The sequence below is a fragment of the Pseudopipra pipra genome, chromosome 13 (genome assembly GCF_036250125.1).
Source record: "Pseudopipra pipra isolate bDixPip1 chromosome 13, bDixPip1.hap1, whole genome shotgun sequence".
Lineage (NCBI taxonomy): Eukaryota > Metazoa > Chordata > Aves > Passeriformes > Pipridae > Pseudopipra > Pseudopipra pipra.
Window position 1 is genome coordinate 12355097 of NC_087561.1, and position 15775 is coordinate 12370871.

At 40.8% G+C, this 15775-nt stretch overlaps 1 protein-coding gene across 9 annotated transcripts in view; it reads right to left on the bottom strand.

Annotated features, from left to right (window-relative positions):
* The window catches only part of FGF13 (fibroblast growth factor 13), a 313357-nt gene that overhangs the window by 140270 nt on the left and 157312 nt on the right, over positions 1-15775 (bottom strand). The window contains exon 1 of one of the 9 annotated variants that reach the window (XM_064670072.1): positions 1767-1870. The exons of 7 other annotated variants lie outside the window; for them this stretch is intronic. In XM_064670072.1, the coding sequence (XP_064526142.1) occupies positions 1767-1797 (31 nt within the window). In that variant the 5' untranslated portion in view covers positions 1798-1870. Of the gene's footprint in view, positions 1-1766; positions 1871-15775 lie in introns of those variants that run through there. One more of the 9 variants, XM_064670082.1, reaches the window with a different exon arrangement.

Genomic DNA, 15775 nt, shown 5'->3' on the forward strand with positions numbered 1-15775 from the left:
TTCAGTTTTAATTTTTAAAGATTTTCCTGTCTGTGCCAATTACAATTGTGACTACATCTTGGTTTCATTTTCCTTCCGCTTTCTCTCCGGCCAAGAAAATCCATATAATTTAGGTTAGTTAACATTTGCTGTTTTCTTTCTGTATACAGAGAGTTTTTAGGCATTAAAACATAGAAATGAATAAATGAAAGAAGGACAGTGAATACACAGTATTATACAATATCTTAGTAAACCTTTGGCCTTATTTCAGTGAAACAAATGAAGAAACTCCTCCAGTCTCTGCAGAAATTTGGAAATGAGCAAGCAGAGTAAGAGTCAGCGGTATTTTAGTCCTCCAGGCTTGGAGTCTGACCAATGAGTTGCCTCTAGGTATGTTCAAGGAGCCCCAAAGAAGTATAGATTTAACCATGCACTGAGGGGATGGATATGGTCTGTTTGCTGTGCCCTTAGTTTTCCAGGAGTTCTACTGCAGGAATCCCTGATGGAGGGAATATGCATTTTCCACCACTGCTATTTTTTCTCTCGTTTATCCGTCCTATTTTATCTTCAGGGAAGAGGGATAAACCTGTAATAGCAGCTCTCACATATTTCAGCTCCCCACTGGATGTTCCTTCCCTCTTCCTCACGGCACTGAACACTGAACTCGACCTTCAAAACTCAAATGTGGATGATGTTCACTTCTTAAATGGAGCAATGGAACTCCTCTTCCCACTTTCCTCTCTCCATTTTTAACACTCTTAATTTCAATGTCATCAACACTTGCCAAGCATTCAGAAGGTATCAGCATAATAAAGTATAAAGCTAAAATTCATTATGGTGAAGAACTGATAGCAGTCAGGATGTTTTTATAAAAACAGGTTACAATCAAGCCAATCAGTCTCAAAACTACTGTACAGAAAAGCATTCAATTTTTGACACCGAGAGGAATTTTCCCCGCCTACGTTGCTATCCCTGAGGGTGAAGGAGACTCTTGGAAAAATGGAACAGAATGTTCAAAACACTGGCAGACCACACGCAATACAACCATGCCTTCAAAATCATCAACATGCCACCAAACCTGCACATTAAAAGGCAGGATCTATTTAAATATTGTCATCATAAAGGGGATATATCTTCATTTTGTCCAAAAGGCACTTAAACCATGGCAACATTACATTTCTAGCTGTAGAATGTGCTCCAATCTGCCTTACTCTTCAGTGAGATTGAAGGAATTAGCACTGCTCTGAATCACACGTTACGGATGAAGTCCCATTAGACTCCTAAGAGGTTCATTACAGTTACACATTCATTAGATCAGTAAGGAAACATATTTTACTTGAATCAAGGTTTCTCTTCAACAGAGGAGCACTAAACGAAAAAGAATTAATTTATTTATATGTTTAAAAAGTGAAATAAAAGCCCATAATTATCAGGGTTTTAATGATATCTGTATCAAATGACTGTTTCAACACAACAGACCTGCCAAAGGGCTTACAGTAGGAGTATCTTAATGCTACAGCATACCATTATGGAGTGCAAAGAAAAGGGCTGAGGGGATCCCAGGGCAAGGACTGGTGCTAGCACATTGCTGGTGGTAGGTAGGAATTGAGGAAATAACTGGGGTGTCAGAAGAGATGCAGGCAGAGCCCTGTAGGCACGAGACAAAGGAAAACAGGACCAGGGAGGACAAAACAAACAGCCTGGCACAACAGCCGAATCACCCTGGTCTCGGGGGGCTTAGCTGCCAGATGTAGAAAGAGGAGAAGAAAAGGCACCACATCTCCTACCTTGACCTATGGGCTTCCACCTTCTCTCCATTCAATCACTCCTGGGCTGACTCAAGCCATGGGGAAAAAAAAACAACCTTATCCAGGATAACTTGCCATCCAAATCACATGTCCATCTCACTTTAACAAATATAAACGCTCAGGAATGCATTCAAGCAGCAACTGGAAAATTTTCGGAGCGGGAATACCCAAGAAACATGAATACGTTTTAAGTCAGGCAGGCCAAATTCTCATGCTCTCATGTCCTGCAAATGTCTGGATACCAGCATGTGTTAAGAGGGTGCAGGGCTGCACCCCACAATGCTGCCTGTGAGCTCAGCCTGTGCAGATGGGAGAGGAACCTCAGCAGGGTGTGATGGAGAACTGCCCGGGCAGCATTAGCTCCCTGTATGAACACAAGGACACGAACATCCTTCTGGGAATTAGCATTTACGTTTTATTTGTGGTTTGGTGTTTTGTTTTTGTTTTTTTTTTTCAGGCTGCTCTAGGCAACATATTTGTGGTTCACTGGACACAGACTTCCTAATAATCATTACCGTTCCTGGTAATTTTTAATGAGTTGATGCAAGGCAATATCACTCACTTCCCTCTTAAAAAAGAATTTATAAAAAAGATCCATATAGAAATAAAAGCCTCATAAACAGAGGAGCCACATGCCATGATTAAAGGAGCCATCTGTTTCTTTACAGTCATGCACATCTCAGACAAAAAGTACACACACGACATATGTCATTACTTCCAGTTTCCTAATAGAAAATATTTGTCATGATTCCCTCCCACAGGAAGCTTCACCACCAGCTTGCAATGCCAGAGGAACCCCTCCCACTAAAGCTCTGCAAGACGTGGATTCAGGTTTTTTCTCTTCCTCAGTCAACCCAGCATAGTTTTTCATGCCTCTGTGAATCCTTTGCAAACATATTTTCTGCAAGATCTACAGCTGGGGACTGGCTCACTGTTTTCTACCATCAACAGGAACTGCACTGCTGAGCTCCACACATATACTTGTGTCTTACCATTTAAAAGTCACTTTAGGAAATGAAGCTGTTCACTGGATGATATACTTTTATGTCAGTGTATTGTAGCCCACAATTTTTTTTTTCTTTCATCTACTTCCAAATGGCTCTGACAAAAAGCAGACTGATGGAAACGCAACAGACACACCTAGACATACTCCTCAACATCAACTTCCAGGCAGTTACAGAAAAATAGTGCAAATATTCCCACTTTCCCCTCACCAGCAGAAGTAAGCAGCAGCACCGTGCTCTCTCTCCTTTGCTCTTCATCACACACATGCAGCCAGCTGGAGACCCAGAAGTTGGAGATCATACTTCAAAGTAACACCTCTACACCAACAGCACACAGATATGCTCTTCCCTGTACTGTATTAACAAAGCTGACAGGCTAAGATGCATGTTTATAAAGCATTCAGAAGCATCATCTGTAGTTGCATATACCCCCAAAGTGGTCTACTGGAGCAAAAAATGACTCTTCTGGGCCAGGTTTTGGAAAAAAAATATTGTAGACACCACAGCTGCTATTTGATGCTCCTCTCCTGCTGGAAACGTTTGCACTGCACAGCTGCTTTTATCTCAAGGCTCCCTCTACACCACACTTGGGAGCATCCCACCTCAGCTTAAAAGGCTTGCTCAATCAAATGTCTCCCACTATTCCCAGAAGATTTTTCAGCTCTATGGCATGTTCAATTAGCATCCAATCAAAAGCAAACCAGGATCTGTAAGACAATTGAAATAATCAGTACTTCTTTAATCTCACCAACCACCAAAGCCAATATCTTGCTATAAAGTTACAAATTTACACATGCTACCCATCAAAGCAGCTCCTGCCAGAGAAGTCAGTGCAGCATCTGTAGAAGTCAAAACTGCCCCAGCGATGCTGCCCTGGAACACGAGTGGGAATGCTCAGGAGAAGCCATCAGGAGACCACTTACCCTGAAACATGACTGGCTTTAGTCCTGCTCTCTTCTACTTAGCCCTGACAGAGTATCCGTAAACCATAAATACCAGACCAATGACAAAAGCTCTCAAAAAAACCTCTCCTGAAAGGATATAAAATTCTTCCATCTAAAACATCTCCTCCTCCTTTCCCTGCCTTGCCACAGTTCAAAAACTGTACAGTTCAAGACTACCTACTGTGCCACTGAGACATCCTGAAAGGATTTCTTCAAAAAAATCAGAGTAGCTTAATTTAAGTTTGTCTGACCTGGGTTTTTACCCTTGCTCTCAGTCATGGAAAACCTTTAAATAGGAACAGGAAAAAAAAAAAAAAGAAAAGTAAAAGTTGTCTGGTTCTTCAGCTTTTCTCTCCACAGGCCTGAATGCTTTTGTTATAAGCTGTTTATCAGAGGCTAGGAGAAAACCTCTGAAATTGAAACACTGGCAGCTCTGCAGCTACGCAAAGGGAATATTTCCTTCACCCATTGTGCTCTCTGATGTAGATCATTATTTCTGTGCGTAGACACGGGTTTCATTATTCGCAACACTCTGCGACCCTGAGATGTTCTGTAAATTCTCCATGTCAGTTGAGTAAAAAACACTGTCTTCCTCATGTCTATCTATATTCCACTTCTGTGACATCTTGCATTACTATGCAGGATTGCTCACCCATGGCAATCATTCCTTTGCTTTGATCATCTACGGAATGCCTAATGATGAAAGATGTTAAGATGAAAAAAAAATAATAAAACAAAGCACTTTATCCTTAATTCAAATGCTGTATTAACATCGTACATTTTTGAAGTACATTTTTAAGTCCTGTAAATATATGCATGTATGAAAAAGCATCTATATTTTTATCTAGCCTTCTAAACAGAAACTTGTAACAAAAGATATGCACTGATGCTAACATCAATACCAGATCTGTGTTTCAGAGGCACAAAGTCAGGACATACCTCATTATTACCACCTTCCTCCAGAAATACATTCCTAAATAGCTATGTTCACTGACACCTTATTTAAAAAATAACTGAGTTAAGCCTCTGCTGAAGAGGAGGGCAAGGTGTAATCTAGATTTATTGATATTTCAGCTGTCCTTCTGCAATTTTCACATGTCATTCTGCCTTCTAATGAATACACTCTAGTGTAGAGTAGGTAAACAAATATACCCATCCTCAATATCCCTTATCTACCCAGGAAAATCTCTCTTCAATACATTTATGAAAATAAAATCAATTGTATAAGTATTAGAAAAAAGCAAATACATGAGGCAAGAAATGCCCAACACTTAGACAAGAAAGGAACAAAGAATCAGTGAAGTATGTAATAGAAAATAATTTCCAGCTTTTAAGCCTATCTACTCACACACAGATTGTTTTCCCTTAGCTTCCCTTTCACTACTTGTCTATCATAGGATCACACTTGGTGCCAGGACAAAAACCCAACAGGGTAAACTCTGTGCAGGCACTGATGCAGCAGCAGGACAATGCTGTGCTTGCTGGTGCTCTGCACTGCTAATTCTCTAGGCGAGTGGTTGCACTCTTTGCAGGTAAATGAGAACAGAGGATGGCAGACTTATTTGTACCAGCGTGTTCTCCTGTCCTTTGCATGTTCCCTGTGCTGGCTCCAGCTCCCATTACTGTAAGTCTTGCCTCTGCGATTCCAGGCACCTATGGAACCTCAACTATCTCTAAACAACATCACCTGAAATCACAACACTGAAAGAGTCAAGTCAATTTTCTCTCTGGCTTGGAAACACACTGCCAATTAAATAGCAGAACAATCAGGAGTACTAAATCCAGGCATAAGGGTTATTTGTTTGAGTAAAGAGTTTTAAAATTATACTATTAGGAGTTAGATATGATATTGAACCAATTTTCAAGTTACCTTGGATTTCTGCACCAAGGACAATGTATAAATCTAAGAGCAAGAATGAGCATAAGATAACAGTAGACTGCTCTGTCTGAACCTTGGAGACAGATGCTGTCCCTGTCCTCCTTGGAAATGGGCTATTTCAGGAGGAAATCAGCTTACTAAATTTCAAACTAATGCCCAATTCATCAAATGTCCACAGAACAAAACCAAGCATCACCAGTGTCGCTGTTATATCCCTCAGCAGTGTAAGCCCAGAAGGTTTCACCTGGATGGGCCAGGAGACAGTGACAAACCTTTTCTCTCCAGACATGGTTCCCTCGAAGCAGGGCCAAGAGGACAAGGGGAAACAATTTTTGGTAGAAAACCTGTAGCTGACAAGGTTCCCCCGGGGGGACATGCTCACTGACACGGATGTGGGCGACAGTTCAGGGTCCTGACTGCTGTCATCCTCCCCTGCACACAGCAGCACCCAGGGCTGGGCTGGACCGGCCAGGGCAGCACAGTGATGTTCTTCCTCGGTGCACATGAGGAAACTTCTTCATCACCCACTAGCAATGTTAAGGTTTTTCCTGGTGATTGATTCTGCTCCACTTTCATGCTCTCCCTGACAAAGCAGTTTTACTAGCCAGCAGCTATCCACATCTTGAGCTAATAAGTGCTACATATTAATTTATTTCTATTTATTAAAGCTCTTCTAGCAATAGTAGAGGTTATTTTAAGACTTGGAAGTAAAAAAGCAATCATTCGGTCATAGAGAGGAGTGTCAGTAAACTGAGATCAGCTAAGGAAACCAGCAACATATCAGAAAAGCTCTTTCTGGATCCTTCCACTGCTTCTTGACTAACAAGCCCTGGCTGAGATGAGGCACAAGCACACATACATGGAAGCAGCTGTCACTTACTACTTACACAAGTTTTGAAATTCTCTTTTAATGCTCTTTCTTTACAGTGGGAAGAGTCATCCAACAAGCATAGTTTTTCACCATAAACCTGAAGCACCTACAACATAAAAGCCTACCAGCTTGGACCTGCTAAATCATCCAACCTGACTGCAGCTCCTGTACAGGGACGAAGGGATAACGAACACGTCAAACTGCTTTATGGAGTGCACAGATTGTTCTCTATTACATTACCTGGAGGACATAACAAACCAGGGAACTGCAACTTGACAGAAAATGTACACAATTAAAACTTAAAACTCCAGGGGGACGGATAGGAAATGCTTGGCAAGGAGACATACTTCACTGCTATGTGGTGCAGCTCTTGGCTCAGTTTCAGCTTGAGGGAAATACTCAAGCATGGGCATCTGTTTATTTTAAAGATGTCAAACCAGCAGCCAATTTTATAAAACAAAAAGCATTCTGAACAGAAAGTACTTCAGGCTAACCAACATGCTGCAAAATTTCTTCTGGATGATTAAAAAGTTCTTTATAAATGTATCTTCTCTATCTCCACGTCTAATTTGGTTCCAGGTCTTAAAGTGGCATTTCCAAGAAAAAATAAAAAAGCTGAAAAGATGCACGATGAGTTTTGGCAAAATAAAAACTTCTATGCAAAACTGACCTGATTCTGGAAGAAACAAAATGTGAACACAGCATGATATAATTGCATGAATTTGTCATTACACAGTCATTCTAACGACATCTGCTTCTTTCTTTGCCTCACTGATTTGCGCAGTATAAAAAGCAGACGGCATTACATGCTGGTCATTCAGGAAGGTCACCACCTAACTGTGATACATACTTCCACCTTAATTATTTTAGGCTTATTTATGACATACCAGAAATTCATTACTATACAGAGAATGACCACATTCAAAGAAGCATCAATAGCCAAGTTGAAATACTTTTAAAATGGGACTGAAAGAATAACTTGAAAACAAACATCATCAGAAGGGTTAATTTTCTATCAGAACACTCAAGGGGTTTGCACTGGGATTTCTTTTTTACTGTGATTTATCACTTTGATTTTGCCTGATGTTTCCTCATCTCATTTTCATGCATCACTGTATCCTATTCAAGAACAAAGTTTGATTCCACTGCTTCTACTGGAAGGATATTTTAGTGTGTCATGCTCAGAATCCCATGTACTACAAAGAGAACACAAAAATCATCATAGAGTCTCACTAGCAGAAGGGTTATTATTTATTTCTCATGAATTTGTTCTTTTACTTATAATTAGATTGATCCTGCAGTCAGGCAGACAGTAGTCTGCTCTAATCAATAAGTCTGCACAAAAAACAACAGAATTAGGCCAAATACAACAATGAAGGGTAGAGAAAATTACATTAAATAGGTGCTATCATAATTAAGGACTGAAAGATACAATGGCAAAATTCTCCTCTCTGACCTATGTTACTGATGAAAGCACAAGGTGTACCTGTACTATAATTTTGGAATGGCACTGCCAGTGACTTTCTTGGATCTCCCCTGTGCAAATAAAACCCAGAAAACCTAAATGGCAATGACAGTTCTGTAAAGGAAGAGAAAGATTTTCATTACAGCTTGAAGAGAAATGAAGTGAACATAAAAAATAGAATAATAAATTAAACTACATGGCACATATTTGAGACTAAAACGAAAATCCTCAAACTGATAGTCACCAGTCACGATGTCCAGGGGCCACAACATTCAGCATGGCCCAAATGCAGCAGAAGACAGACTCCTGGACCAAGTGGTTTGATACAGTCTAGAAGGAGTTCTGTGGAATTTTGCCACCGAGTTATGTTTTACTTCACATGACACACAGACCAATAGACTGAGGGAAGCATCAAAACTAGGAGGATGCCTCATTCTTAAATAGACCACTCTAGCCCTGCCCACTCCTGCATGCACCATTAAGAAGTAGAAAATTATTCATATTTCACTATGAAACAAAACACTACTAATTGATTCTGAATAGATACAATATGGAAATTGCAATTACAGTAACTCCAGCTGCTGAGACTGAATGTGAACAGCAGCCATGGACTCCAAATCCCAGTCTAACATTGCTTTCCAAAATTCCCCAAGAAGACTGATAAACATAGACAATCCTGCTGTGAGACTTAAGCATATTTCCTAAAAATAGCTCTGTTTTCATTTGTTTCTTGCTTTTTTTTTTTTTTTGATTTTATTTTTTACACTACATGCATTAATTGGAATAATACAAAGTTTAAATACGTTATGTGCCAGACACAGTAATTACGGTGCCGAGACTCGCAATAAATCTTTAATGCAAATATCTTTATTGCAATATCTAAAAGTATGATATGTATTAAGTTAAAAATATAATATGGAGACAGTCATAGAACCATAGCATAGCTTGGGTTGGAAGAGACCTCTAAAGATCATCTGGACCAACTCTCAAAGATCCTAAAGCTGTTCCAGCCTTGAAATCTGACAAGAGGAAGGCACAAGAGGAGAATTCCATTTTCAGTAAGAATTAAAAGGGATTACATTTCTTTGGAATGAATTTTCCACTTACATTGAAACATCAATCACAGCTCCCACATCCAAATTATCTCATTATTGATACACTGTTTACATAACAATTAAAAGCAGAAGGTATATTTTCTTTTCCAAATATAGCACTGCTGTTGTTCTGTTGGATTTTTTTCCTCCTCCCCCCAAAGATGGCCATAAAAAGAACTACATATATTTTTATAATTAGATACAAAACCAAGACTCACACATTTATTGGTTTCTTTTAAGAGCCATTAGGTAAAACTTCAAGAACAGAAAAGAAACACTAGTTAAAGTTCCATCAGACTGAACTTATACTTCAGTCAATTACTTAAATAATCCATGCCTTTTTTTAACCTGAGGGCTCTCAATCCTGTCACTACATTCCATAAGCACTGATGATTATAAAATATTAGTTCTTAACTGTTCTTATTAATATTAGGCTGAACCAAACCACAAAGTTCAAACTTAGATTAAATGGCATTAAAAGAGAGCGTGAATCTTTAAACTGCACAGGCATTGATCTTTGTGTTCAATACTTCCTTTATTTAAAGACATTTAAAAGTATAAGATAACGGGAAGTCTTTCCACTGAGAAATGCAGGCTATTACTATAGAATAGACAGTGAAAACCTGCCCAGTTTTCACATGCTTCACTGAGAAAGTGCCAGAGGTAATGAAGACCCATTGCACAACCCCACCTGCCACTGAAAGAGAGCCAGCATTGAAAGGGATCTATTTTTAGAGGGAAGCTAAAGGTCAGCTAGCTAAGGCCTTTAGTCATGCAATGTCATCCCCACGTTAAGCCTTGAGATGCTTTTGAGCAAGGCATTTGCTATACAGTAAATGGCAAATTTTTTTTCCAAGACATTACATATTTGCAAGTTCACCTTCAGTAAACACTGCCAAAAGTGCTCTCAGGAAAAAGAAATGGCACAATTACAACTTGAGAAGGAGTTAGAAAAATGTCTGTATAAATATAATGAGAACTTCTGGAATGGTGTCATGATCCTGCTCTAATGAGAAAGCAAGAATTAGAGGATAGATTTTTAGGAAAATATGCAATATTTGAAGTTCTTGAAGAGACACTGAAATGTCATATGGTCTACAGGATGCCACAGAACTGGGGCAAAAAACCACCCTGGGTGTATAAAATGATAAAGCCTCATGCTACATACCTGTACCTACACAACACCCTCTTTGACAAGGCGTGGATAAACCTAAAATCTCACAGTTGCCTGGGACCAGGACTTACACTGCATCAGCCTGCCCATGTAATGACACTCAACAAAGCCCTAAGGCCTGCATTCCTCTGGCTCTGAGCAGCACAGGGATTTCAAGTAAGTGTACAGTCTGGGACTGGCTGAGCAAATCACAGCACGTGCAGGAAGGCCCATGCACAGAGTGATGATATCCACTGACTATGATGTGAGTGGCTGAATAACTCCAAAGGCTGAATTCAGCGATAGGTGAGCCAAGCACAGTGTCAAATGGGAGGTGTAGCTACAGCCTTACAGCACACCTCATGGAGTGGAGCCCAGGAAAGGCAAGTGCCAAGGGCCAACTCGTGGGAGACAGGTGTGGAGCTACAGCTGAGGAGCAGCCACCAGTCTGTAAATACTGGCAGAGGAAGGAAATGTCCTCCAGGACCATGCAAACCACATCTTCTCTGTTTGTCCAGCTTGATGTCCGACAGCTGGGGCACAAGCTTCTGTCTTCCCCCATGTACAGGACAGAGGGATTGGGCCCTAAGATTTTTATACATTATTTAACCCCTCTGCATTTGCAAACAAATTTATTTCCCCGCTGTGAAGTGCTACTTTAGCTCTTCCATCTGAGGTTTCACCTGCGATGTCTGAGTTGAAATTAAGCCACTCTTCAACTCCCCAAAATGAGATTTTTTGGCAGGAGAGAACAGCTCACAAAATCATAAGAAAAGAATCCTCCTCCTCTACAGTAGGTCTCTCTCTTCACTGTGTAGGTGTGAGCCCCCTGTGCCAGTCCTCAGCCATCACCCTGGTTCTGTTATGGATAGATACAGTTTGTTACAGGAAATAAATCTCAAGTATTTCTACTACTAAGATCCACGTCTTTGGCTGACCAGGGAATGATCACAGTCCTATCACAATGAATGAGATGAACAACGGCACAGAAGGTCACTACTGATAAACAGTTGTGAGTTCACAGAAAAAACAGCTTTCTGCAGTGCAAGTCAATGCACTGTCGTAGATGCTTGTATACAAATGGTATGATGGAATGGTGGGGATTGAATTCATGTTTCAATTTGCAAACTAAACTTGTACAGCAAACTTGTAGAGAATCAGAACATCGTGGATTTTGACAGCTTTGTCAAAAGGAAGAAAGAAGAGCAGAAAAAAAAAAATAATCAAAGAACACAAGAACGAAAGACTGACCCTGCTCATCCAGGAGCTTTTCCAACTGGAACATTACCAGCACGGCTGTGCTGGCACCAGTTGGAGGAGGGTCCAACTCCTTCTTCCTTTCTGAGTCCACACAACTAAGAGGAGCAAAAATGCAGTCCTTGAGGATGCAAATGAACGGCAGGAGAAAGAAGGCAGCCTGTCAGGTGGTTTATGTAGAGCGGGAAGACACACAACACAGGCAAGAGATCTACAGCACCTACTGCTTTCTGCCCTGCTTTCAAAGACCTTCTCTGCCAAATAATAAAATGTCCATTTTACTTAGTAACTACCCTCACAAAGTTAAAAAGCTTGTTCAAGCTCTATAATGCAGAAAGCAGGGCCAATGAACTGCAGTGAATTTTAAATGCTTTTAGTGACACAGGGAAGAAAAGCCTGTACTCTCTTCTTAGAAAGACAGGGAAAGAAAAGAGAAAAAAACTAAAGATGTGGTTTGTTGTGCAGCATTTCTTGCTTCACTGTTATTGTTATTTCTTATTGCCTAAGGCATTAATTTATACTAAGTGAAAAAATGGAGGAGTAAGGCACAATTTTTATTTTTTTTCATACATTCCCATAAGTTACAGTCACTGATGTTGCACAACTTTTGTCCCCATTATTCAGAACGGGCCTTCTTGCTCTTTTATCACACTACGTTCTGTTTCATCAGAAGCTGAACAGCAATTTCCTTCATAGCTCAGATCACAGACATAAAAACGTTCACCACCATCAGAATGATTTACAAAAGGTACTGGTCCTCTGCATCCTCAATACAGACACTGGCCTCCTTGTCTCCTCTTTTATGACAGGTAGAAAATGAAGTAATGAAGTAGAAACGAAGTAATAAAACAAAGATAAATCATTCATCTTGGGAAGGTCTGCATTAGACCAATTAAAATAATGTCTTAGACACAGTGCCATAACATATTGTACCTATGGGAAGAAGCTACTAGCATGAGCAAGCCCTGCAATTACTATTTTCTTCAATTATATCCCCAGAGATTTCTAGCTCCAACATAATAAAAGATTACCAAATTAAAATATACCAAAAAAATTAGTCTATTTTTTCCAGTAAACTATTAAAGGCGATGATAGTGACAAATCTCTGCCTACAGAGGAAGCTCACACACATCAAGACAAACACCAGATACAGTGGGATTATTGAGGGTGAGGAGGGTTTGCAGACCTGGATGCACAGCTGCAATCCACATTATGAGCCCGTTGAGGGCTCCCTATGAGGCAAGGACTTTCCTGAAGTCGGTAAAAAGGCTGGATCCTGCACTTCCATGAGCACCAGAGACGCAAAAGCTCCTGCTTAGCTCCCTCTCATGTTGTGTTTGATGTCACCGGGCCAGGCATCTCTCCCCTCCCTGCTCGGGTCAGGGCTGAATCCATCCCTACTGCACCTCTGAGGCCCAGGGGCTCACAGCCGAGCATTATATGCCAGGATCCACCATTACACTATAAAGAACCAAATAAAGAGGATGTAAATACTCAGCACTCCTCAGTATCAAACCTCCACATTGCTCCATTCTTTGTCACGTTCTCAGCAGCAGTTTCCTCTGGAGTTAAATCACAGGCACGAGAACATTCACTGCCAGAGTGATTTACAGAGCTGTAACACAAACAGCAGCCTCTGTCCCTCCTGCTGTGGCAGCAGCACAGGGGGAGAGTCAGAGACCAGAGCATGAAGACAGTTGTTGAGAAGGCAGACTAGGGATTGTCTTAGGCAGGCAAAACCCAGCACAATTTCATTCAGCTCTGCACTCAAAGTACCCTACTAGTCCATTTCAGAGCTGAGTCTGCTCCCAGCTACTTGGATATGGGCACCTGCTACCACAGATTTTCCTCTAGGCAGTCAGTCTTATGCTCCCTGGTCTGTGGATTCTCCCACGTGTCTATAAATCAATCAAAATCTGGTTTGGAATTTTGTTCTTCTCTCATCTAGAGTCCTAGACTAAAAATAGCACCCATCCCCTTCACATATGTTGATCTTCAAACAATTTTATATCACTGGTATCTAATTATAGTATAACACTGCTTGTTACAATTACATGTCGTTTACTGTTTGGATGGCCAGTGGGAACTCTTTTCTTATTCCAAATAAAATCTCCACCAATAACACACTCAAGATCTCAAAAATCTAACAGAAAGACTAAAGAAAACAGGGGATTTGGATTTTTTAGCTTATAATTTCTGACCACTTCAAAGGTTTACAACAAAATTCGGTGTCAAAAACAAAGAACAAGAGTTGAACATGGGGAACATTGCAAACCACAGAAAATCCGTGGTGACAGAGTTAACTGAAGCATGATCACACAGGCTATCAGACAAATCTGGATCACTTGAATGGACTGGTGCAGCTTAAAGGGGTTTTTCTTTCATTTATAATTAACCACTTGGTTGTCACATCACTGTATCCACATACTCTGGTTGTGAATGTTTACACTGAAATCTCTGTAAAAGACACAGAGACTGTGAGCTAGAAAAGGTGAGAAGGGAAGTTAATATATCTACATCAGTGAGATGCTCAGCTCTGCACCATGAAAGCAGCCAGAGCAGAGGGAGAACCATTCACCAGCAAAACAGCCACCAAGGTGGCAGCTGCGTGTGCTTCCCTGGGTGCCTTCACCCCAGGCTACAGAAACCTTATTTCAGGGTCACAGAGCACAGTGAGGTTTTGAGCTGTGCAGTCTGATTTCTGATAAGAGTTACAAGGATAAATTTCTGCTATGAAGAGGGTATTTGACAAAAGTCACTAATGGTCCCAAAAAGCAACAGATGACACAGAGACTGGTCTACGTGACTTGTGAGAGATTTTCCAGAAAATTCTCAAAGATTAGAAGACTTGTCATGCTGGTAGCAAAGCTCAAAATGGAAACTGCATTAAGAAAGATAACAATAAAGTATGAAACTCCAGTTTAAATAATGAGCAAATGAATTTAAGCAAATTCAATATAGCCTATCCTGATCTACTGGCTTCTGCCAGTAAATATAGTGATTTTATGGAATGCCAGAATAACTGAGGTCTGAAGGGACCACTGGAGGTCATCTAGTACACACTCCACTAATGCAGAGCCAAACAGATCAAGTCACACAAAGTTTATACATTTAGGTCCTCGTCTACTCCTCTTAGAGAAAGTGATTTCACAGGAGTCAACTGCAAGCTCAGGGTTTTTGTAATTTATTTCTTTAAATGCTGAAAATGCGGCTGTGAAGACTGAAGCTTCAAATAAAGCCAGTGAAATGTCTGGTGCTTCACAAACAAAGCTTTCAGCAAAGCAGCCAGTGCATTCATATCTCAGTCCTTGAACAGGACAGCTGTATAAATCTAGTTTCTCTAAACTGGATGCCATATGGGCATCTACTTGTGCACCTCAGAGATTTTTAAAATAGACTTTATTTTCTTTTTCCTATTAAGAGTATTCTACAAAGTGTAGTTAAACTCATTTACAACTGCAATCAGGGTCCAACACTGTGTGTAGCAAAATCTTTAACCCCTACACAAGACAGGACTTGCAGCCTTGGAGAGCACAGACTCATCTCACTGGTCTGAGAGACAGGAATGGGCATTTTGGAGACTTCCTGACATCACAGAATGCCTGTCCCTCATGGACTGCACCACAGGGAATGGACAGCACTCCCTCATTGTAATTAATGCCAGAATCCCAAGCTGCCACCCAGGTCTGCTCTCTGGCAGCTATGGGGAAGAGGGGTATTGTGGGGCAGCGTGTAACCTGCCCTCACTGCTGGTCAGTTGGATCAGTGGTGTCTCGTGTTGTCACAAACCTGTCACATCCCTTCTTCTTTAAGCCTTTAAAGGAAAAGCTGTCTGCTTAACAAAGGGACCAAGGTTTATGCTACTGTAAAGCATCCATGGGGCAAAAGTCCAAATAAACACTACAGAACTCAACCACAAGCCCTGAGGCTGTAGGATAATAGGCTTCCTTAGCGCCACTGCTGATCTGATCCATGTTTCTACAGCCCTTTGCAGAACGATGGAACATTGCTCCAAGAGTGTAGGATTTGGCTCACTCCAGGCCCTTTGCTTTAGCTCCTGGCAGCTCTGAGGCATTACTAATTTTGCAATAGTTGCCAGCACCAATACACCAACCAACCAGTGGGTTGAATATTTTAGCTGTAATAAATAGATTTGAAGAAAGGCTTTCTTTACTGACAACCTGCTTTATTTTTGCCAGCAGGCATGAATCAAAACAGAGTCACAGTACCCTAGCCTGACTTCAAAGGATATGAATATTTAATTTTTTGCAGCTTTTTGCTTCACTGTCCATTGTACTGCAAACATACCCCCAGGCCCCCA